The sequence below is a fragment of the Ovis canadensis genome, chromosome 2 (genome assembly GCF_042477335.2).
Source record: "Ovis canadensis isolate MfBH-ARS-UI-01 breed Bighorn chromosome 2, ARS-UI_OviCan_v2, whole genome shotgun sequence".
Lineage (NCBI taxonomy): Eukaryota > Metazoa > Chordata > Mammalia > Artiodactyla > Bovidae > Ovis > Ovis canadensis.
In genome coordinates, this window is record NC_091246.1 from 48,314,468 (window position 1) to 48,339,851 (window position 25,384).

Here is a 25,384-nt window from a genome sequence, read left to right on the forward strand (position 1 = left end):
ATATTTATCAGTTACTCATCTGCCCTATTCTCTACCTCTCCTGTTCATCTCTGTAGTTTTAATTCTCTGAATGTGTCTCTCTTATCAGCCACTGGGCTGATACATATGCAGTGGTCCAGGCCCCTAAATACCATTTTTATATTCCTGTAACATACTTTTTGTACACCTGATCTTGATATGTAGTATTTATAAGTACTTTTACTTTTCAGATCATTCCAATATATTTTTACCTTATTTGGTTTTGCCAGCAAAACGGACACCAAGCACTGACAGAGCCAGGCACTGTACTAGCCCAACTTTATACTTTTATATGTGTTTTCAGTTCATCTGTAACAAGCTTAGAAGGTAGATATTATTTCTACTTTACAATCAAGAAGTTAAGCTCTGCAAGATTTAGAAACTTCACTAAAGTGGAGTCACTAAAGAGGCAAGGAATACAGTGGTTATGTGCACAGACTCTGGACCCAGTCTGTTATCTATTAGTTCTATCACCCTGGGCAGTTTCCTAAGACCTTTATGCCTCTGTTTCCTCATCATGAAACAGGAATGATAATAATTTTACCTAGTTAACAGAGTTCTTCTGAGTATTAAATGAATATGTATAACTCTTAGAACAGTGTCTGATACATGGCTAGTGTTTAGAAGGCTAGCTATGATTATTCAGTTCAGTCGCTCAGTCGTGTGATTATTATAGGCACTAATATATTTGGATTTAAATCCAAGTCTGTGACTATAAAAACAACAGTTAGATAAATAAAGCAGTTGTTCTCACTTCACATATCAGAAAGCTGAAGCTCAAAGAAGTAACTAAAATGACAAGATATAGTGTTTTTACACTGTAATACATTGAATGAGTTCAAACTATTGTATAAGTTGAGTTAAAAAGTAGTAAACAATACTAGGAAATTGAATCCAGCAATTAGTGAAAAAAGAATAATATATCAACAACCAAGTGGGCTTTATCCCAAGTATGCAAGGCTGGTACATTTAGTCATTAGTGAAGTCGCTCAGTCATGTCCAACTCTTTGCGACCTCATGGACTGTAGTCTACCAGGCTCCTCCGTCCATGGGCTTTTCCAAGCAAGAATACTGGAGTGGGTTGCCATTTCCTTCCAGCTTTCAAAAATCAATGAGTAATTAGGCATATACTGATTACATCAACATACACAAGAAGCATTTGACAAAATTCAGTATCAATCATGACAAAAATGCTTAAGAAACCAGGAATATATGGAAACTTCCTCAATCTTATAAAGGACATTTACAGAGAACCTACAGCTAATACCATATTTAATGGTAAAAGACTGAATGCTTTCCTCTTAACATCAAGCACCAGGCAAAAATGTCTGCTCTCTATGTATCTGTTAAGCATATAATTTGTCCCTTATTTCTGATTATAAGAATATTTTCTTTGTGGATAATTCTTAAAGTTGATAAAATGCCAAAGAATAAAAATCACCTATAAATCCACGAAAGAGATCTAAATATATGTATGTGTTATAAAATTGGAACCATTGCTAAGTGGCTAAGTCACTTCAGTTGTGTCCTACTCTGTGTGACCCCATAGACAGCAGCCCACCAGGCTCCCCCGTCCCTGGGATTTTCCAGGCAAGAACACTGGAGTGGGTTGCCATTTCCCTCTCCAATGCATGAAAGTGAAAAGTGAAAGGGAAGTTGCTCAGTCATGTCCAACTCCTTGGGACCCCACAGACTGCAGCCCACCATAGGATTTGCCAGGCAAGAGCACTGGAGTGGGGTGCCATCGCCTTCTCCAAATTGGAACCATGCTATTTTATAAATTTTCTTTTTAACTTATCCACACATTATAAACATCTTCCCATTCATCGGTATTTTTCCATTATTTCTAGTGGCCAGATAGCTTGCCTTTGAATGGATTGTTTCATGATTTGTCTAAATAACCTCTGTTGTTTGAAATCCAGGTTTTTCCCATGAAAAAATAACACTGCTACTAATGGGACTTTACTTGATTCATCCTTATTAACATCCTTGTAGTTTTGATGCTATGGAACACTTTCCCCATCGTGATTTTCCCTTTGTTGGTAGGGGGGAAATGGCTCTTTCATTGTCTTCTACTGATTGTGCTTCTTGTTTTTGACCTTTTGTCAAAAGTCATAGTGCTGTGCTATCCAATATGATAGTTAATAGCCCTATATGGATACTTAAGTTTACATTAATTTAAATGATATAAATTAAAAATTTAGTTTCTCACTTACTCTAAACCCATTTCAAGTGTTCAGTTGCCACATGCCGGTAATGGTTCCTGTATTTGACAGGACAGATATACAGTATTTTTTGGTCATCACACAAGTTCTGTTGGATAGTTCTGCTGTTAAGTATTTGCAGTTTCAAGGAACAAAATAACTCACCTGGCGAAGCTCAAAACCAAGGGGTTTATGCTGAAAAACTATTAAGAAAATGACAAGGAATGGAACTGCTTGAGGGGAGCTAGGCTGAACCACTGCAAGTGCTGGGCAGCTGATCTCTTCTTCCCTTCCTCTGGGGCCCAGGAGCTCTTCTCTGGGCTCTCACTTCACTTCTGCCTCATCCTCCTCTCTGTAGAGCAGCTTTTCCTTTGCCCTGCTCTAACTTCTGCCTGACGCGGTTCTGATTTACCATGATGGGACTTAATCTGAACTCTCTATGACTTTTTAACTCTCATCATATCATCTGATTGCATTCCTTAAACCCCTTGGCCTACATTCTGTAGACATCTGATTGGCTCAACCCACATAAATCGATTCCTTCTCCACTCCAAATTATATGTCCCCCATTTTTTTTCCAGCTTAACAGAGGTATACTTGACATATGGAGCAAATGGAACTCTCATACATTGCTAGTGGGACTGCAAAATGATACAGCCACTCTGGAAGACAATTTGGCAGTTTCTTAAAAGGTCAAACATACACCATGCATATAACCTAGTATTTTACCTAGAGAAATAAACTTATGTTCACACAAAAACCTATGCCCAGACATTTGTGGTAGCATTGTTTACAATCACCAAAGTCTTGAAAGAACCAGTGTCTTTCAGTGGGTGAATGAATAAACCAGTTGTGGTAAATCCACTCAATGGAATGCTATTCAGTGAATAAAAGAACATACATTTTTATGCATGCAACAAAGGGGATAAATCTCAAATGCAGGGTGTTAGGTAAAAGAAGCCAGTCTCACAATTTCACATCCATGACATTCTGGAAAAGACAAATTATGGGAATAGATCAGATCAGCAAGAGTTAAAGGGAAGAGGAAGATAGGAGTGAGTGTTGGAATTGTTCTATTTCCTGTTTGTATAGGTGGTAACAAGATGCTACATGCTTATGTTAAAACTCATATAACTTAAGCCTAAAAAATGAATTCTATTGTATGTAAATTTTTTAATAAAAATACTTCTCACCTCATATGCACTTGTTAAAGCTCATTTAAATGATACACTTAAGTTTTGTGCATTTCACCATGTCTAAATTTTGCATCACCTAAAAATAAATACTGTAAGCAAACAAAAAAATGGAGGATGAAAGAGAAACACTTAGGGGTTCTCATTAGAAAAAGTATACCCTAAGTATGAAAATTTAATTGAATTTATTATAGTAAGGGTCTATTTATCTTCCTTTTTAGCAAATAACTGTGTTGCCTGTTTTCTTGACAATGTATTGTTGATTCACTGATTGTTACCTAATAACTGGATAATTTCTAGCCACAAGCTAGATAAGAGCTCTTTGTCATCTGTTTTTCTACCACATCAATTCAGATTCATCCTCTCTCTCTTGTCTTTGCTTTTACTCACAGTTCTCCCACATGTTGACAAAGGGGAAAAAAATCAAGTAGGGGAAAAATCTGTTTGGAGTGTAGTCTATGAATCTGTTACACTTAATTGTAAATTATTTCTTGACTAGCAGAAGCAATTCACATTGTATTGGTGTGACCATCTTTGAACATTTTTAAATAACAAACTAGCAAGGGCTTTATCTTAAACATTATAGATTTGCAATTCTTTGAATATATTTGAGCACTTTGCTGTGGGTGACAATAGATGATGTCAGATTAAATTGATATCCTCTCAGTGTTTCTGTCTGGTGCATGTGCAGTTTCTTCTGTACCAGAGACCCTTTCAGAGGCATTCTGTCAATACAGCTACCTGACAGCCATTTGTATTTGTAAACTGTGCACTTGGCACCTGCTGGCCTCTGTTGCATTGGAGCTAGTGGGGAGCCGAAATGGGTGTACAATGAAGTTATTGGCTGTTAATCTCAGTGGGAGTTATTGAAGAGAAGAAACAGCACTTGCAGGACCTCAGGAGAGGATAAAAAGAAAAAACTGGTAATATTAACACAAGCCAGGTATGCTACTAAAACAGTCATTTAAAAAATCAGTTCTACTGAAGGAAATAAAATGTTTGTAGACCTGCATTTTATTCCATGCAATAGATTGGGGGGAGGGGGAGAAACAGGTTTCTATTTAAAAATATAATGAATTTTAATTTATTTCAGTAGAGGCCAGATCTCTACCAGGATCTCAGCAGAGGACAAACAATTCATATGAGCAGAAATAGAAATTAAAACAATGGAAAAAATGCTTAATTTCTAAAGAGATGGAAATCAAAATGCTGGTGTCTTTTACTTATCAAATTAGCAAAATGGATTTTAGTATTAAAGACAAAAGTGCTGGCAAGACCTCAGAACAAACAGGTAGACAAGCAGTAGTCAATACTGATGTTCTGTAACCATAATTTGCCCACTTTGTTTTAAGTTCTTACACATTAACTCATCACTCCTTCTTTATCAGATACAACTCAGGGAAATAATTGTGAAGGAAAAGGCTGGTACTGTGTAAATCTGCTTAGGTTTATACTGGTCTATTTTGCTGCAGTGCATGTTTCTGTCCTGCAGATGTGCTCATACCATAATTGGTAATTACAGGAATGTCATCAAATATACAGTGAGTTATATGGTTGGAGGGCACCACTGACTCAATGGACATGAGTTTGAGCAAGCTCCGGGAGTTGGCGATGGACAGGGAAGCCTGGTGTGCTGCTGTCCTTGGGGTCACAAAGAGTTGGACACGACTGAGCAACTGAACTGAACTGATGTTGGTTCACGTTATTTTCCTCAGAATAGTTTGAAGCCACTAAGGAAAGCTTTTTCACCATAAAAGACAATGCCTTTGTGTTTGTGATGCATGAAGACTTTTTTTAAGGCCACTGGCCTTGAGAAGTGCTTTGCTTTTCACAGTGTTAAGGTAGCCGATGAAATTGCCTGTGTGGTTTAAGTTGTGAAGAAAGTTCTCCCTCTAAGAAAAAACATGAAAGAGCTATACCCTGGTTTAGATTATTTTGATAAAGTTTGTTATGCTGGCAGTGAATGCCCTATATCTCAAAAAAGACTGCTAAGCTTCAGGTTAAGGTGTCATCTGGCTGACACAGAGATCAAATGCTGGAGGAGGCTGAAGGGCACTAATATTTTTTAGGCTCTTAGTAGGAATCTGGTTACAAACCTATGTAACAAGCTATGACTTGTAACCAGTTTATTTTTTTTCTATTTCATAGTCTTTGTCTCATTTCCTTTGTCATGAACGTGCAGAATGGTGGAGAAGCCTTACATATTTGGAAGCACCATGTCATTCTGAAGTGCTCACATCAGTCTCTGTTTTCTGTGTGATTCTCTTTGTTTCCCATGGCTTAAAATTCTGCCTTCCAAATACTTTGCCAAATGGATGTGGAGCTTTGTAATATAATCTTCCTTCAGTTAATTCAGGACAGACCTACATAGTTTGAAGTGATTAGTCCCTACATTATTTTTCCCTTGAGCTTCTATTATTTTTAGTGTAATTTTGCAGAACATAAGATTTTGCAGTTCTATATATTAAGGAAAATTTATGAATGCCCAACATAAGGGAATAAGCCTTAGGACACCATCTTGATTCTGAAGCATTTGTTCCAGTAAGCGTAGAAAATTTTCTGTAAAACAAGTGCAAGCATTGGAACACACAGTTGAGTACTAGACATGATGATTTACAACTGTGTGAAAATGTTTGAGATGTACCTGGACTGTTTGTTACTAGTTATGGTGAGTTGGTGGGATTGTAGCTAAATTTTTTTTTAATTGTTTTTAATGTTGTGAAGTTGGTAAAATAGAAATAAGTCCATCTAAATAGTTTAAGCTAAATTTTTGTTTTACTTTGGTTTTAGAATTCCTGGAAAACTCAAGCAGTTTGTATTTGACTTACATTCTGGAAAACTACACAGAGAATTCCATCATGGTCCTGACCCAACTGATACTGCCCCAGGAGAGGTAGGACTCTGGTTTGTTTCTCAGTGGGAAGTCTTTTTTTTCTTTTTCAATTAGTCTTGAAAAGACTCTGAAGCTCTTGCATAAGCTTGAGTTTCCAGTCCTGAATATTTTTGTAAAAAAATTCTAAACAAACTAGATAATATACAAATTATGTTCATTTAAAAATTTTAAACCTTCAGAAAAGTTGTAAGAATATTACAATATACTTCCTTGATCATATAAACAAAGTAGTCTGGTAAGTCCTTGGTGGAAAATGGCCATAAAAGGGTTAAATACAGTTAGCTTCATATAGAAGAGGTAGGAATTAGAAGCAGGTAGACTAGCAAAGAAATCAGTGGATTGCATTAACTGCTTAAGCCTTCCTCTGTGGCTGAGAGTGACCACCACACTATAAAGAAAATAATGATTTGATATCTTAAGAGCCTTCATCACCACGGTATTCATAATGCTCAAAACTTACAGTTTAATGCAGCTTTTCCGTTTGAGATGTAGAATGCTTGACAACTGTTTACCAATACAGTTTAATATTTGCTTGATATACAGATAGATATTTTTAACCTGAGAATTTTCTTCTGTTCTAAGTTACCTTGTAAATTCTGTATAAGTACCTACTTTGTTAAACACCCCTAAATTTGCATTTTGATGCATTATTGATTTATGTCATGTCTGTTACCATTATACTGAGAGGGAATGATATATACCAGAGATGATATATACCAAAACCCTTACTGCATATGCCTAGAACGTCAATACACTGTTTTTGCCAAAAGAACCACCAAAGAAAAATAAAAACTAAGTGAATTTTTAACAGTCAAATTAAGTTCAGAGTTACCAGTTACTTTTGGGAATCTGACAACATGCTTTTTTCCTTACAATCTGAGATCAGATTTTCTTTGATAATTAAGCAACTATAGATGTAGGAAAACTTTGTTGGCAGTAACCCAAAGTAGGCCTGCTTAGTTTTTTATCAGAGTAAGAAAAGATGTGGCTTGCCATTACTGTATTATCCTGATTTGTTTCAATTTCTATATTAGATACTCAACTTCTTGTATTTATTTATCTTTGCATACTAATACATAGTAGGCACCAAATACATGTTCATTTCATAGTAGTATAGCTTCAGATTAATTAAACCAAACATATCTCAGCAAAAACTAACAAATGTATTGGGGAAAGGGAATGTGACTAAGTATAAAAAGTAAAGTGTGGATATATTACTTCCCATGTGCCATTTTATTTATATATATATATAGTGTACTACATGTACTATGTGCCTGTGTAAACTACAGGGAATATTAAAACAATGATAATCATGTTTACTCTTGAGGAGCTCACAATGTAAAGGATAGACTGCACTGTCCTTTTGAAATTCTTCTATGTCACTCTTATATTTCCACTGGATATTTTTACGTACTGTTGGTATACAAGTAAAATACTACAGAAATTTCTTAAGAGTATTGAAGTGTTTTTCTTCCTTATGTCAACTAGGTTTTTGTAACTGCTGACGTCCAGATCTCTGTCTGCAGAATTGTTGTTCAGTTGCTAAGTTGTGTCCAACTCTTTTGCAATGCCATGGACTGTTGCCTGCCAGGCTACAGGTGCCTTTAATAATCTTAGCAGTCATTTGTAAAATGGAAGGGTTTTGGCCAGCTTAGGATTTTACTGCCTCTACAGAATATTCTAGGAAAGCACCCAGGTGTCAGATGTTTTGCTTCTCCACCACACCTCAGTAACTGTCATCAGGTCAACGGTTAAAGGCTCTGTGGTAGCCCTGCCTTGGAGAATCTGAGTAAGGGCATTTGAAACAGGGAAAGCAAGATTTCAAACTCAACTCTTGTCTTTGGCATATAGTAGCTATAGTTTATTGATTATTAATAAATAATTATAGGGCAATTACCATGCATCTAATACTCCTATTAAAATATAACTATAAAATATATTGATATAAAAATGTTTTATTCTTTCCCATGTAGGAAGTCCAGGATGTAGCAAGCAGTCCTCCTGAGAGCTCCTTCCAGAAACTAGCACCCAGTGAATATAGGTATACTCTATTGAGGGATCGAGATGAGCTTTAAAAACTTGGAAAAACAATTTGCAAGCCTTTCAAACAGCAGCATCAACTTACATGGTGGAAATAGTAAACCTATATTTTCATAATTCTATGTGTATTTTTATTTTGAATAAACTGAAAGAAGTTTTGGGTTTTTTAATTTTTTCTCTCCCCGACTCAAAATGTATTGTCATTTAATATAGCCTCTTTTAAAAAAAATCTGCTAGGGTTAAAAATAAATAAATAAAAATCAGAGGCCTACCTTTACTTTAAATCTGTCCTGTAAAATTTTTATACATCAAGTGAAAGATGAGACTGCCAGATATATACCATTAACTTGCACTACCAGGCTAGGGAGGACTTAGGGATGTTTCCTGTGTAGTATGTGTTTTTCATTCTTTTCTCTATATATGATCAACTCTGTTGGTATTTTTAGTTCTCACATTTCTCAAAGCTAAAGGGGTATACATTCTGGATGGCTGGGGGGAGGGGGAATAAATTAAAATTTTCACACTGTGTACTGTGTTTTACTGATTAGTTGGATATTGCTTATGAAAATTCCATAGTGGTATTTTTTGGATTCTTAATGTGCAACTTAAACATACTATGAAGAGGAGGAGAGCCATAAGCCAGAACATTTGGCAGGAATTGTCCTTATAAATTAAGAAAAAAAATGAAAAGTGTTATTAAATTTCTATGTGTTTGTCTAACAAAGTGGCATATGGGTGGCATTTAAAACTTTGAATTATACCTAAATCTGAGGAAAAGGAGATACTAGTGGAACAGATTACCAGTATTGAACTAGATGACTTTTAAGGCTCCTCCTATCATGACACTTTTAAATTTCCAAAGAGAAAAACCAGCAGAGAAAATATATTTCAGTAATTCTAACCTTCTTCCATCATGTAGTCTTGTTCTAGTTGTATAGATCAAAAGCAAAGACAGTAAGGCATATTTCTTGCTTCATTGTGAAATTGTTAAGGAGGACCCTATGTCCTCTAGATTCCCTGATTTCCTAGGCCTGCAGTGTTCAGTCAAATGGGTCCCTGTGCCAGGCCTCAGTACTGCCAGGGAGCAAAACCAGAGGGAGAAGACCCTCGGTGTCATATCAGGAAGCCCAATGCCAGAGGACAGGTTCAAAATTGGCTTTCCTCTGGGCCTGGGTTGGTGCTATAGGCCAAGAGTCATTTTATACTTGGAGTCTAAGTCAATCCCAGTTTGGGGAAAGATTATTTTTAAGCTTAAAAGGCTGACATGTGCCATTATATGTAGTATGTAATATATGTAACACCTTTCAATTCTTTTAAAGTAAATATTTATAATAGATATTTAATGATTGTTATTTTTTAAAATCAGTCTAAAATTTTTTGTTATGCATGACTTGCCCATCATTTCATTTAGACTAATAAATGTTAGTAAGGTAGTATGGGGCATGTTTAATAGAAAATGCTAGAAAAGCAGGACAGAGCTTCCTCAAGCTTGGGCCTTAGTTCTGTTCTCTCCATTGCTTTTAATCAGTAACTTTGAAATCAGAGCTACAGTCTTCAAGTCAGAAGATGGACCAAATGTGAGGTGTCAGAATGAAAACTTAGAAACATTAAACAAGCAAGCATACAAAACCAAAAGCAGCATCTGCAATTGACTGGAATAAATTTGTAATCCTTTAATTGACTTTTAAAAAAATAGTAAACAGAAGATTACACTTAAGAATTGGGTTGCATAGAATTGGTTTGAGAGTAGTCATGATAAAGGCCCTGAAGAACACATCTTCAGTGTGATCTAAGATAACACAGTGTGATCTAAGTGGCTTGTTAAAGTGGATTTGAGGCTTTATTTAGCATTTATGCATATGGGGGCTTATTAGACTGTAGCCCTGCCACTGTCACTGTCTTCTCCAGAGTGTGAAGCCACTGAGGGCATGCAAGGATACTAAATTTTATGCCTGTATCGGGACAATAAACATCAATAAATGTTTACTGAATGAATGAGATATGCAGTGACGTTGGGTAATTTTTATACCTGAAATGCTCAGCACTCATCAGGATTTGTTGCCCAGTTTTGTAAAGTCACTAACAAGCTCAAGTGCCAAACAGAAGAAATGCATTAGAGAAAGTAAGTTCTTGCCACAGGGCTAGTGCAGGGTTGGGGTGGGGAGGAGGCCTGTGGCTAGGACAATGGGAAAGTAAGTTCGAGCTGATTGTGTAGGGCCTTGTATGCCAATCTAAGGAAGAGATTTTTACTCTTATAGCCAGATCCATCAACAAGTTTAAGCAAGTCAGTATGTTCATAACACTGTAGCAGAGGTCTCAAGATAATTAAATGAGTTCAGTGGAGGAGAAAGAAAGGCAGAGCTAAGATAGGGACAGCAGAGATGGAGAGAAACAAATACAAGAGGTCCCATAGGCATTTGTCACCAGCTGGATGTAGAGAGAGAACTTCAGGAATCTAGAACTTAAAATTTAGACTTCTCCTCTGAACCTCAGTGAATCAGAGGATATCCAATCTACTTCAGGCCTCAGGCTACTCAGCTGTGAAAGAAAGGATGCTAGACTAGACTGAAGAACAGAGTCAAGCTGCAAAACCAAAATTAAAAGCAGGCCCTACTGCTTGTCAGCCCACTACCTTCTCCAGTTGTTGTTGTTGTTTAGTAGTTACAGTAGTGAGGGGGACGATAAAAGGGTGAACTTACTTTAGATGAAATTCTGAACATTTTTTAAAAGTTAAATGAACCTAGAGAAGAAGGCAGAGAATGGGTGACTAAAGCATCTCATGGAGAGCTCTCTGATGAAGTCAACTTGTCAAAGATTACATACAAAAGAAGGAAAAACTGGCATGATAAGGCCTGAAAAGAGCAAAGTGAAATATAAAAAACAGTGTTAGATATGTTAAAGCTCAGAATGAGCTTAAATGTGCAGAAAACACTAACACTGCCAAAAAATATTTTAAAACCTGAATCACAGCAAAAAGAAAAACAGATAAAGGAGTATACTGGATCAACAATCAGGAAAAACAGAGTAACTCACTTTTTATTTTTTTCTCTGACAAAGAGACCTAGTTTGCTTGGACAAAAAATGACATAAGCAAAACCGCAAAAATAGGAAGTAAAAATGTTGCCACCTTGAATAGTTTTAGGGCTCTTAGGCCCAAACTCCAGTATCACAGACAGCTGCTGGATGTACCAAATGCTTTCTGTCAGCAACTGCTGGGAATTTTTAAGAAACCATGGAGATCATAAGGTAACAGAAGACTAGAAATGGACAAACATTCTTCCAGTTTTCAAAACCATTAGTTAGTACTTTATAGTTGTGGGGATGATTAAACAGCTGTAAAGAATAATCAGTTTTAAGCCCAATATTTAAAGACCCTGAAGACAGTAAGTTGTTTTAGAACTTAAATTGTCTTATGCTGATTATAACTTTTGTGTGTTCATTAAAACAGATTGGATAGGACTGCTGCTTGGCAACTGTTTTTTAGCTGTGTTTGAATTTTTGTATGTATTTCCAAGTAATAAAACTATATTTCTAAAATACTTCTATATTTGAGACTACTTATTTGTCATGAATATTTGACTCAAAATTCAGATGACCAGAGTCACAAGATGTTCCAGTTTTACAGTTATTTTTTAGATTATTTAATTGCACCTGACTCAGCATGGGAAGCTGTATGAATCCATGTGCTGGTAACAGACCTAGCCTTTAGCTAAAGCATCAAAGCTCCCTCTTGCAGGGCACACTGGGGAAGGGCCAGCCTGCCTTCAGAGAATAGGTTTTGGAGACACTGGAAGAGGAAGAGTGCAGCTTTCAAACTGTGCCCCCAAAGTGCTCCCTTTACTCCCTCCCTCCCTTTCCCCACCTTGCCTAATAAATCCTTCTATCCATCCTTCAATGCCCAGGACCATTACCACCTGTTGTGATCCCACAGCCCTTTATCTAAGTGTTTTAGAATACCAGTCTAAAAGAAGTTGGAAGTGTATGTATCCCTTTTCCTGATCACCATGTGAAGACTGGCTCTGGAAGCACAAACTGCTCCATCTTTGATCCCCAGCACAAGTAATTACTATGTGATGGGGGAAAAAAAGTCAAATTACATAATAAATGAATGAATAAGGGACAACAAAGCATCCCCATAACTGGAATGGCCTTGGGTACATCATCTGTGAATCCCAATTATCTGATAGCTAGTCACATTTCATCCTATATCCTAAACTGATTATGGAGTCTTAAGAGTTTTATTCTAGAAGAGATTAAAATCTTAAACCAACCCACAGATACATAACTTTCAGAATGACACTGGAATGCCCATTTGGGCAGTGTAGAGTCCTGCAGAAGTGCTGGAAACTTTCCCATGAACATGACACATTTTCTGTGAGGTGGATTTGACCCTTTCTCAGTCACTCAGCCTTGTGGAAGGACAGACTAGAGTGAATTGACAAAATACCACATGTGGTTTACAAAACATACACTTACCATTTGGCAAGAATTAATCTACTGTTTTCCTCTATTTCTTTGCATTGATCGCTGAGGAAGCCTTTCTTACCTCTCCTTGCTGTTCTTTGGGACTCTGCATTCAGATGATTTTATCTTTCTTTTTCTCCTTTGCTTTTCACTTCTTTTCACAGCTATTTGTAAGGCCTCCTTGGACAGCCATTTTGCTTTTTTGCATTTCTTTTCCATGGGGATGGTCTTCACACCTATCTCCTGTACAATGTCACGAACCTCGGTCCATAGTTCATCACGCACTCTATCTATCAGATCTAGTCCCTTGAATCTATTTCTCACTTCCACTGTATGATCATAAGGGATTTGATTTAGGTCATAACTGAATGGTATAGTGGTTTTCCCTCCTTTCTTCAATTTCAGTCTGAATTTGGCAATAAGGAGTTCATGATCTGAGCCACAGTCAGCTCCCGGTCTTGTATTTGCTGACTGTATAGAGCTTCTCCATCTTTGGCTGCAAAGAATATAATCAGTCTGATTTCGGTATTGATCATCTGGTGATGTCCATGTACAGAGTCTTCTCTTGTGTTGTTGGAAGAGGGTGTTTAGCTAGGATCAGTGTGTTCTCTTGACAAAACAGAAGAACTGTACAAAAAAAGATCGTCACGACTAAGATAATCACAATGGTGTGATCACTCACCTAGAGCCAGACATCCTGGAATTTCAAGTGGACCTTAGAAAGCATCACTATGAACAAAGCTAGTGGAGGGGATGGAATTCCAGTTGAGCTATTTCAAATCCTGAAAGATGGTGCTGTCAAAGTGCTGCACTCAATATGCCAGCAAATTTGGAAAACTCAGCAGTGGCCACAGGACTGGAAAAGGTCAGTTTTCATTCCAATCCCAAAGAAAGGCAGTGCCAAAGAATGTTCAAACTACCGCACAATTGCACTCATCTCACATGCTAGTAAAGTAATACTCAAAATTCTCCAAGCCAGGCTTTAGCAATACGTGAACTGTGAACTTACAGATGTTCAAGCTGGTTTTAGAAAAGGCAGAGGAACCAGAGATGATCCACTGGATCATCGAAAAAGCAAGAGAGTTCCAGAAAAACATCTGCTTTATTGACTATGCCAAAGCCTTTGACTGTGTGGATCACAATAAACTGGGGAAAATTCTGAAAGAGATGGGAATACCAGAGCACCTGACCTGCCTCTTGAGAAACCTATATGCAGGTCAGGAAGCAACAGTTTGAACTGGACATGGAACAACAGACTGGTTCCAAATAGGAAAAGGAGTATGTCAAGGCTGTATATTGTCACCCTGCTTATTTAACTTATATGCAGAGTGCATCATGAGAAACGCTGGGCTGGAAGAAGCACAAGCTGGAATCAAGATTGCTGGGAGAAATGTCAATAACTCCAAGATATGCAGATGACACCACCCTTATGGCAGAAAGTGAAGAGGAACTAAAAAGCCTCTTGATGAAAGTGAAAGGGGAGAGTGAAAAAGTTGGCTTAAAGCTCAACATTCAGAAAACTAAGATCATGGCATCTGGTCCCATCACTTCATGGGAAACAGATGGGGAAACAGTGTCAGACTTTATTTTTGGGGGCTCCCAAATCACTGCATATGGTGACTGCAGCCAGGAAATTAAAAGACACTCCTTAGAAGGAAATTTATGACCAACCTAGATAGCATATTCAAAAGCAGAGACATTACTTTGCCAACAAAGGTCCGTCTAGTCAAGGCTATGGTTTTTCCAGTGGTCATGTATGGATGCGAGAGTTGGACTGTGAAGAAAGCTGAGTGCTGAAGAATTGATGCTTTTGAACTGTGGTGTTGGAGAAGACTCTTGAGAGTCCCTTGGACAGCAAGGAGATCCAACCAGACCATTCTAAAGGAGATCAGTCCTGGCTGTTCTTTGGAAGGAATGATGCTAAAGCTGAAACTCCAGTACTTTGGCCACCTCATGCAAAGAGTTGACTCATTGGAAAAGAGTCTGATGCTGGGAGGGATTGGGGGCAGGAGGAGAAGGGGACGATAGAGGATGAGATGGCTGGATGGCATCACTGACTCGATAGACGTGAGTCTGAGTGAACTCTGGGAGCTGGTGATGGACAGGGAGGCCTGGCATGCTGCAATTCATGGGGTCGCAAAGAGTTGGACACGACTGAGCGACTGAACTGAACTGAATCTACTGTTGCCAGGATAAGGATACAATAGTGAATAAGAGATTGCCCCTACTGTCACAGACTTCCAAGTTGAGTGAAGGAGCTAAACAGATAAGTAAAAATTATAATAGAATGTTTTAGGTGCTGTTCTGAGTTAACCACAGGGGCATGGAGGTGTGTGTACAGCCTTGGGGGTCAAGGGAATCTTCTCCTAAGTGGTTTTCTTGCATAGGAACAGAAAGAACTATACTTTCCTAAACTTCTCCCCTCTAGGAGAATTGCATTAATACATATGTGCATGCTCAATGGTGTCCAACTCTTTGCAACCCCACAGACTGTCCATGGGATTCTCCAAGCAAGAATCCTGGAAAGGGTTGCCATTTCCTACTCCAGGGGATCTTCCTGACCCAGGGATCAAACTTGCATCTCTTAAGTCTCCTGCTTTGGCAGGAGGATTCTTTGTGCCACCTGGGAAGCCCCATTACATTAATAGAGGCTGCTGTGATTTTCTATTAGTGTCTTACTTCAGTAGCAAAGTATTACTAGTAATTACTGCCCTGTTGTTTCCTTCCCAACTCGGCCACTCAGTTAACAGATAACAGCCTATCTGTGCTGTCTCTCATGTGCTTTACTTATTGGGATGGGTTCCAGGCAGAAAGCTGTATGCCCATTCTCCTGATGCTACGTGTATACTTGGCTAGGTAAGATCAGATCAGTCTTGGAGGCCTGACACCATGATTGTTATCTTGCCCTAACCATTGCCCAAGAAGAGGGATAGCGCAGGACATCCCTGGCTATTCACATAGTAAAGGAAAAAAACAAGGCCTCTATTCTGACTTAATCAGTTCTTCATATTTCATGCTTTCATGATGAGCACAGCTTTCTGATTTAATACAATGCTGAACAGTCCACTTCAGAAATTTCCTAGGATTAGAAGGTAAATTCCCTGCTCTCTGAAATCTAGTTTTATGCCTGGATTTTAGACTTTTGCCCAAGCTGTGTTCTGGCATGTTTTATTTCCTAGTTCCTCAAAGACTGCTGGTAGTACTTCATGATCACATATACAGGTTCTCACTAACCTTAGGATGCTTTTTTTTTTTTTTTTAAATCTGAGCCTATAAACTAGAAATTCTTTCAAAATACAGGTTTGGGTTTTTTTGTTTTTTGTTTTTTTTGTAATTTCACACTTACTTCTACTACCAGTGAAACTAGGGTGACACTTTAATTTTTTTATCCAGTTGAAGTTATTTGAGAGTGAAAGGGAGCATTAAGCAATAATTTCACCATGACAAGAGATGTAAATCAAGACTGTCCCAGACAAACTGGAATAGATGATCACCCTGTTACTAAGTGTGTATGTCAGTTGCTCAGTCCAACTCTTTGTGACCCATGGATAGCAGCCTGCCAGGCTCCTCTGTCCATGGGATTTCCCAGGCAAGAATACTGGAGTGGGTTGCCATTTCCTTCTCCAGGGGATCTTCCCGACCCCAGGATCAAACCTGGGTCTCCCATATAGGAGGCAGGTTCTTTACCATCTGAGCCACACCTTTTCATGTTTGGGTATCATTCTTAATTGAGATTAAGATTTACTTTCTATCAAGCATCTGTCATCATTATACCACTTCTTAGTAACTAAGCCATTTTAAAGTTATTTTAGGATTCATCTGGAAAAAGGAATGGCTACCCACTCAGTATTCTTGTCTAGAGAATTCCATTGACAGAGGAGCCTGGCAGGATCATAAAGAGTTAGACACGACTGAGCGACTAACATTTCCACTTTCCACTCATTTTAGGTGTCTCCCTAACACTATTCTGGAGAAGGCAATGGCACCCCACTCCAGTACTCTTGCCTGGAAAATCCCATGGACGGAAAAGCCTGGTAGGCTACAGTCCATGGGGTCGTGAAGGGTCGGACACAACTGAGCGACCTCACTTTCACTTTTCATTTTCATGCCTTGGAGAAGGAAATGGCAACCCACTCGTGTTCTTGCCTGGAGAATCCCAGGGATGGCGGAGCCTGGTGGGCTGTCGTCTATGGGGTCGCACAGAGTCGGACACGACTGAAGCGACTTAGCAGCAGCAGCAGCAGCTAACACTATTCACGTTAATTTTTCATTAATGTGCCTTTCCTTTAAACTTCAGGGAAAAATAATAATAGTTGCAACAACAACAGTAGCAACTAACATTTGTAGTTACTATGGGCCAGGCTCCATTTAGGCATTCAATATGTATAAATGTTAAAATCTTCACAACCACCCTGTAAGATGGGTAAGTTACCAACAGGGAGTTGGGGATGCAAGGAGGGGATCACTAAGGAAGTCCTGAATTCTTGACCCCCACCCTAACCCAGAAAAGAGGCAGCAATCTGTTACACACAATAAAACCTAGAAAGGAAAGAAAAGGAACTAAGACCTATGGAGAATTAGTAAGTGAGGAGCACTTCATTCCTCTTCATTCCCATTAACTGACAGGCATGACCCTGAGTATTAGAAACCTTGGTTCAAATCCTGTCAAATGCCTACTTCCTAGATTGAACCTTGCCCTTACCTAATTGCAATCTCTGCTTGCCGGACAGAGCAATTAAATTCCTGCCACTATTCTGTTTCAATACTAGACCATCAGATTATAAATTCTTGGTTTCCTACTATTCTGACACCACTAATTCTATGGTAAGACAGAAAACCCAATTCTCCCACATCATTCCTTTAGTGATTTATATCTTCTCTCTTCCAACTCATGACTTTTAATTGGAAAAAGAGAAATACCTTTACCTCCAAATTCTGAAAATTTCAGTTCATGATATCCAAGTCCCAAAGATGTTTTCCAGATTTCTTCTGTTGCATCATTCATTCCTATGTTAATATACAAAAGTGAGGGCTGAGCAAAGGCTTGGTATGTCTTAGAAAGCTTTTTAACATTTCAATACACATCTCTGTAAACAGCAAAACACACATGCCATGACCTCATTACTCATCATCAAGAAATCACTAACAGGGGTATAGCTTCTTTTTCCCTTTTCATTGCTGTACTTTGTGTTGTAAAATACTCTAAGAAGCAGATGATACAGTCCCTGCCCTGTAAGAAGCTAGCATTCTAGTTGGAGAGATCACACTACCACAAATGAAAGAATTTTATACCTATTAAGTTATAAAACACTGCAGAATTAGCCCCAAGTGAAAATGAAAGCCAAATGAATTGCAGTTACCAAGAAATACTCACATAGAGAAGGGAAACTGGGCCATGAAGGTCTTGGACACTAAAAGGCAAAAGTAAATTTCATGACTATTTTCTCAGTGGGTTTTCAATAAATATTTAGGGAATGAATAACAGGATAGGAAGAAAGCAGACATTCTGTGTCAAGCAGGGGATCTCACAACAGAGGCAAGAAAGCACAAATCATTTCTTACACGTGGGGAAGAAAAGCAAATATGCTGAATGTACCAAGAGCCCAGGTAAAAGTGAGTTTTATTACTAACTTCTCTGGCAAGGAAGGCAAAGCAAAGAACTTAGAGAGTTGTAACAGTCTTATCTGATACAAATAATCCATTTAAACAAATAATTATTAAGTATATATATTAAATACATACACACACATATAAAAACGACCCTGGTCTGTAGGTCTAACCAGCTTCATCACTCACATTTAACTCCTTCGTTTTCTCTAAGCACACTATACTTGTTCATGTTTTGAACCCTTTGTACTTGCAATTCCTTTGCCATTTGAAAGCTTACAAATCCAGTCTTCAGTCAGGCATATTCTTCTTCGGAGCACTGCTCAAATACCCATGTTCTACAAAGTCTTCCCCTTCTTTTCCAGGCAGAACAAGTCACTCCATTCTCTGTATCTTCATACTTTGCTCTCCTTTTTTAGGGTACTTACCATGTTTTATGGTGATTTACTTGCTTTGAGTGTCTGAATTCACTAGCCTGAATGGTTTATAAGGGTAGATTCTATAGGTCTAATATTTTTCTACATATGGCACTGGCACCCAACATACAACAGGCATTCAGTTAAATGTTTGTTGAATAAGTAAATTTATTGCATGTTTCCTTAAATAAGCACCACTCAGCAACACAATAAGTAAACTCAGGAGGCTTTACAGAATTGTAGAAATTCTCTGTTGGGCCTTTTCTTGTGCTGACCCTTGCTAACACCAAAGGTTTTAATAATAAAATGGAAGACATCATTGGGGGGGTTAATTAATGAAGCCCAGGTAAACATCTTTTTTAGTGATTAACCAATCTCTAGTACTTGAGAAATGTACTCTTGAGCGCTTTCCTCAAATATTGATCAGTCAAGTTTCTCACAGGAGCTTGACAACAGTCAGTTCTAGTCTGGAATTATCTATGCTGCTAAATTAAAATCCTCATGGCTTTGGCTATCCAATGCACAGGTGGCAAGACTGACATTGTTTGAAGGTTAAGAAATTGAATATACTTTCTTCTTGCGGGGGGGACAAAAGATTTCTTCTCCTTAGGAAACAACTTTTAGGCTTGTTCAAAAGCTTAAAACTCAGCTGGTTAGTTTTGTAAAATGTACTGTTACAGAAATTAGTCTGGAAAAAATGTAAACATAGTTTATAACCATTTTCTTCCTTCACCATAGAAAAAGCTTAAAATCATTCTTATAGAATGTCTGGTTTTCAGTGGCACTGTCATATGGTGAGTAGCAAGTCTGAAGAGACAAGCTGGGGCCAAAATATGGAAGGGAAAAACTTGATCAGCTATTCAATAGGAGCTGCTGAAAATATTTCAGCAAAAAATAAAAGATGACTTTTGTGGCGGTGATGTGAGGAACGGTCTAAAGTTGGGGAGGATGAGGTAGGGGATGTGAGGTAATATAGTCTTTTATTAGAGTGATGGCTATGAATAGATATAAGAAATGAAAAAAAAAAAACTAATATTCAAACAGTTGACAAGACCCAGGAGGAAGCTAAATATAAAGAATGGACAATGTTAGGTTGGGGGAATCCCTGCCTAGAGAATGGGAGAAAGCAGCTACCCTGAGTAAATACTTACTACAATAGACAAAGACAAAACTAAAACCCTGACCTGATTCCCCAGTGAATTCTCTTTCCACTAGAGCTGTTGACTGATTTGGAATGTTAATGTTGGTCTGAAAGACCACAAACTTCAGCAAGCAACTTGATATGGCATAACAGAAACTCAGTTAAATTATTTGAGGATTTTTTTCTTGGACCATGGTTTTAATTCTAACTTTTGTGTTAAGTAGCTTTAACCTTGGGGAAATCACTTGCCTTTGACACTTTTCATGTTTTTAAATAAATTTATTTTTGTTAATATTGCATAGATGTTTTTCTTGTCTATACCAATAATTTCTGAGGGCAGTAATATAGATAATATGTGGATCTTTTACCATTGACTGTTTATAATACCCAAGAAGTGTCTTTGTAAAATGGCGTCAAATTAATCAGTATAAATAGTAAGAAACTCCTGTTAGAAACATGACGTGTTGATAAAAACACAAACAAAACCTGAACTGTTTACATTAATTTAGGCTACTGGGGAAGCTTCCCTATTTTTTATTAGGTCTCTCACTAATTAAAGTTTCAAGTACTGATAGCCACCACGTCATACTTCATCACAAGAGAAGAAAATGCCGTTTTACAGGAGAACAACTTCCCCAAGTTCTTTTTCGTCCTTCTTCCCAGAGATTTTGAGTGGCAGCCATGAAGGGCAACGGGGACCCTGAGAACAAAGAATGGCTTGGTTTGGCTTCTGTGACTTTCACTGGAGAAAAATGTTGTACACAATTGTTTATATTTAAGTTTCTACAGCCTCTTGTGAGTCATAGATACTGCAGTCCTTACTCCTGTGCAAATTACTTATGGCACTTATGCAGCCCACAGAAGATGGTTTTTGGATTCACAGAATTCTCCCTACACAGCACTCAGTTTCAGTATAACCTGAAATTCTTGCTCCTGGAACTCTGGCCAACACACCCATCTTCTGGGGCTTCTTAGGTTATTGGCTCCTGCACAGGTGGGTAGAAGAGCTAAATCAGCACAAGAAAAGCAAAACTAAGGAAAGAAGACGTCATAAGGATAAAGGAGCATAATCTGTGACTAATAAACACTGAGGTGGCTTTTTTTACATGATTTGTAAAATGTCTTTAAAGCCAATTCCAAAAGAAAAGTTTCAAAAATATTCTAAGTAATACTAGCATCACTACAGTAAGTACATGGCCTCCCAAGGGTACCATGGTAAAGGATAATAACTTGACTCTATGAGTTATAATTGTTTTAAAACATTACTTCAGAGTTTATTTTAAAATTCAATATAAAAAACACTGTTTAAGTGATGACTGTGACCCACAAAGATAAGGAAATATGTAGGATACGTGTGGGATGGAAACACTTTTATAGTCTAAGGACCAGATTCACCACTATGTACTTCTGCATTGCATGTGTGTGTGTTAGTCGCTCAGTTGTGTCCAACTCTTTGTGACCCTAAGGACTGCAGCCTCACCTGGCTTCTCTATCCATGAATTCTCCAGGCAAGAATATTGGAGTGGGTAGCCATTCCCTTCTTCAGGGGATCTTCCCAACCCAGGAATCGAACCCTGGTCTCCTACACTGAAGGCAAATTCTTTACTGTCCAAACCATTAAAAACTCTGAGGTTGCTAGACACTTGGTGAGGAAAAAGAAGATTTTAAGAAAAGTGTAAATGAATAGCACATGTAATTTCAAACCAAGCCTGCTGCTGCTACCTTACAGAATATATGGGTGTTTGGGTGAAGCAGAGTGACTAGCCCATCACAATTTTATATACAGAAGCAGCACAGTATGAGAGTACAGAAGTTTTTGTAGTTCAACAGACCTAGTTTACATCCTGGCTTCACCTTTTTGCAGTTGAATAACCATCTGCAAATCATTTAGTTTCTCTGAGACCCAGTTTCCTTACCTATAAAATGCCTAGTGAAGTACCTGACCAACAGAAAATATTCCATAAGTATCAGTTCCTCTATATGGGCTTTGTTGTTTTTAAGAAACTAAATGTCAACACCTACTGGTAGATTATGAAATCAATTTCATAGGTTACAACTAGCATATTTTAAAAGCCAAAACAACAAAAAACAAAGTATACTGAACATACAGTATTGTTCCATGATGCATATGCTGAGTTTTGATATAAATGCATTTTTTTTTACTATAGATTACAACCAAAAAGTTTCAGTCTCTGCTCTACTGAGAAATTCTCAGGTTATTATATCAACAAGGCTGTAGGAATGCTGCCTGTAACCAAATAAGCCTCAGTAAATTTTAAGAACTTAAAATGTTCCCTACCTCTAACTTGCTGCAGTAAAAATAATACATGAATCATATAGAAGATAAATTTAATCTGATACTACAGGGCATTAAATTCAATTTTAAGACTGGTTTCTGTGTCATACTGGCTAATTTATATTTCTAACACAGTTTATAGGTATATCATTCATAGTTGATTAAACACTTATAGAAATTTCTTACAAAAATTTTGCTATTAGGCTCTCTTAATGAGGAAATTAGATACAATTTCTAAATAATTTTGAATTATAAAACTTTAAAAAAGGACTGTAACTTACCTAAGCATAAAATATTACTCCACTAGAGTAACAGTCCCATCCTGATGAGCAGTAAAAAAAAAAAATTCAAGGCCTATATGAGCACATACATTGATGGCCCACACTAGCTCAGTGAAAAGGAAAGATCCCAAAACAAAATGTGAGGGTCAACAATAGGCCTCTTTCCTCCACCAGGTCTTGAGCAAAAACCACCCTGACAGTATAATGAATCCCTAGTGCTGTTAAGATGGTGAGCTAACCAATTTTAGATTGGCAGAATAGGAATAATATGCAGTGATGAAGACTGGGCTATGCTGAAGGGTAGAATACTAGAAATTACAGAATTCAGCAGTTCAGCTGAATCTTGATGTAACTATATCTTAAATTTATCATTTTAGCTGACAGGATCAGAATGGCTATTATTAGAACCCATGGGATTGAAGTATAGGAATTCTGTTTTAAATTAGCACCCTGGGCAATTCTGATCCTCATTCTGGCTTGAACATCCTGTGTTAAAGGGACAGCAAGGATCAGAAAACATAAAAAGGTGGAGCTCAAAAGTAATTATCCCAATCTCACAGGTATCTAATATCAAATACTGGATCAGAATCTGACGCTTATTCAAAGTACTCCCCTCCTGGTATTATACTAAAGATACAAGTCAGCAGGGACCAATATGTTTTCCAGTTATTCAATAACGATAAGAAATGGTATGTTGCCTCACTGGAATTCACTGGTGAGAAGCAAAAAGTATGAAAGAGAAAGGTCTCTTTAGATTAGACATACAGGTAAAAGGCAGCAATCAATAAAAGTTGTTAAGAGTAAACTCAGCAAGAAAGAAGTGATAAACCATTCAACCACCTGATGAATCCATCTGGTTCCTGAGCAGAGAGCTCACATCTTTTATGGTATAGGTGCCCTTTCCTCTGTCCTCAGAAAAGAATAAAGAACAAGGCAAAAGGTGGTTCCTTCCTACTTCAGATGAGTTGAGGGTACAGGATGAGGCTGCCCATAATCTTAAATTCTTTTTTCCTAAATTTAAAATTTCCCTGCTATTTGAGACAGACATTGGGTTGGGGTGGGTCATGCTTGCTATCAATGTCAAGTGTTGAAATTAGCACCACAAATCCTCCCCCAGGACTGAGTCTTGGCACCAGGCCTTGTCCATCATCAATCTTGAATGTGAGAAAAGGCAAGCATGAATGCTGTTCTAAGGAAGAAATGCAGCTGTACAAAGTGAAGGAAAGCACAGGAGATAGTAAAACCTAGGGAAAAGGATGGTAGTACTGGAAGTGAGGTAGAAAGCTAGTTCTTAGCTCCTCCAATTGCCAGCTGAAAAGACAAAAGAAATAGGATCAAAGACTCACTGCACGGCAAGTACATGAGCCCCTTGAAATTGTAAGATGCCCCAAGAAATGATCTGGTTATCCCCGCCTTGCTTATTTTTTAGCCCAAACTCTAACAATGTTTGGAGATCAACACCGCTCTCTACAATACAAAAAAAAAAAAAAAAGACTATGAGAAAAGTCTTCATTAAACATGGCAGAATTCATCCCATAAGTCAAAGAACTTTTCAAAATTACGGAAAGGCAGAGGGAGTTCTGAGGTGTTAAGAGATAGGCTGACTTGAGACTCTGTGTTCTTTATTTACAGAAAGGCAGAAGAGAGAAGAAGCTAGTGTCACAAATTAAGATACCTGAAGGAGAAATTGGGCCTTTTTTTCCATTTTCTTACAATATTTATTTCCTTTACTGGAAAATAGTGTTAGACCAAATGGCAATAGGGCTCACCAAATGGACTCCATTATGTAGTTCACTTGGGCCCCTTGCTAGATCCTGATTTCCCTATTTGATGTGAAAAGCTCCTGAACTTCCATTCTTTTCTCTGCTAAACTGTCTAAATAATGTATATTTAGGAGTTAAAGAAGCATATTTACAATATGCTTAGCCTTGGAGTCTCCAAGTCAGGGTCATGGAAGAAAATATTCTGAAAACGGTCCTTCCATAACCCAACAAGTCTACAGATCACAAGTCCTGATCAAAGTTATAGGTTCAGTTTTCACATTTCCAAGTAGAAAATCTGCTCCCTGGCAGTTCTTTAACTTTACCTGACAAATACTGTACACCCTCAGTCCAGGCTCCTCAGTTTCTCACATCCCCATTAATACCCCAGCAAACAAAAAAATATATCCTCTTATCACAGTTCAATTCCACTTGAGCATCTACAGCCACTATTGGGATATAATCATGTTCTGAAAGCTGACTGGGTGTCCAACAGCAGCGAAGCTCGTCATTAGGATAGACATGTTGGCACCAATAATACCGGTTTGGTTTTTAACTACATTTTTTGTCAGTTTGGCTGGGGAGATCTGGACAGCTGGAAGTGAGCTTCTCCATCATTTTCTGTTTCCTTCTTTGTATCAATTTTCCACCTGTGAAGCCCAACACCCCACCACCAAGTGCAGCTGCAATTCCTGCCACTTTGAAGCCTGCAAGGAGGCCAATCGGACCCCCTACCACTCCTCCGATGAGTGCACCTGCCACAGGCAGAGCTGCCAGCTTGTATTTTGCAGCCTGTAAAAAAAAAAAAAATTCAATTTAGAAATTGAGTTGAGAATATCTCCCTGTGGTGATATGCATTTTCCTCTCATTACTCCTGGCAATGCCTCTTTAACTCGTGGTACATAATTAACCTTAGAGATTGTTCTGGGGTTGGGGGAGGGGAGAAAGTATTCCACAGGTACTCTAATTGCTCCAGATCTCAGAACTTAGAGAAATGAGCTACAAAGAGTGGACTGCTACAGATTGATTTTACTTGCAAAACAGTCAATTCACTAACTATCTAGCTAGCTT

General features: G+C 38.0%; 2 protein-coding genes and 1 long non-coding RNA gene across 5 annotated transcripts in view; 1 reads left to right on the top strand and 2 right to left on the bottom strand.

Annotated features, from left to right (window-relative positions):
• The window catches only part of ERP44 (endoplasmic reticulum protein 44), a 100,343-nt gene extending 91,711 nt beyond the window's left edge, over window positions 1–8,632 (top strand). Inside the window, exons 11-12 of the mRNA XM_069576062.1 lie at window positions 6,206–6,308; window positions 8,282–8,632. Of these exons, the coding sequence (XP_069432163.1) occupies window positions 6,206–6,308; window positions 8,282–8,383 (205 nt within the window). The 3' untranslated portion in view covers window positions 8,384–8,632. The remainder of the gene's footprint in view (window positions 1–6,205; window positions 6,309–8,281) is intronic.
• Window positions 8,633–12,932: 4,300 nt separating this feature from the next.
• LOC138433417 (uncharacterized) lies at window positions 12,933–20,298 on the bottom strand. Its single transcript, XR_011254297.1, has 3 exons — window positions 18,187–20,298; window positions 17,739–17,819; window positions 12,933–13,439 (listed from the first exon to the last, which is right to left on the bottom strand). It is a non-coding gene; the product is annotated as an uncharacterized lncRNA (long non-coding RNA).
• A 927-nt stretch (window positions 20,299–21,225) lies between these two features.
• The window catches only part of STX17 (syntaxin 17), a 68,996-nt gene continuing 64,837 nt past the window's right edge, over window positions 21,226–25,384 (bottom strand). For all 3 annotated transcript variants that reach the window (XM_069576063.1, XM_069576064.1, XM_069576065.1), the window contains exon 8: window positions 21,226–25,105. In XM_069576063.1, the coding sequence (XP_069432164.1) occupies window positions 24,866–25,105 (240 nt within the window). In that variant the 3' untranslated portion in view covers window positions 21,226–24,865. The remainder of the gene's footprint in view (window positions 25,106–25,384) is intronic.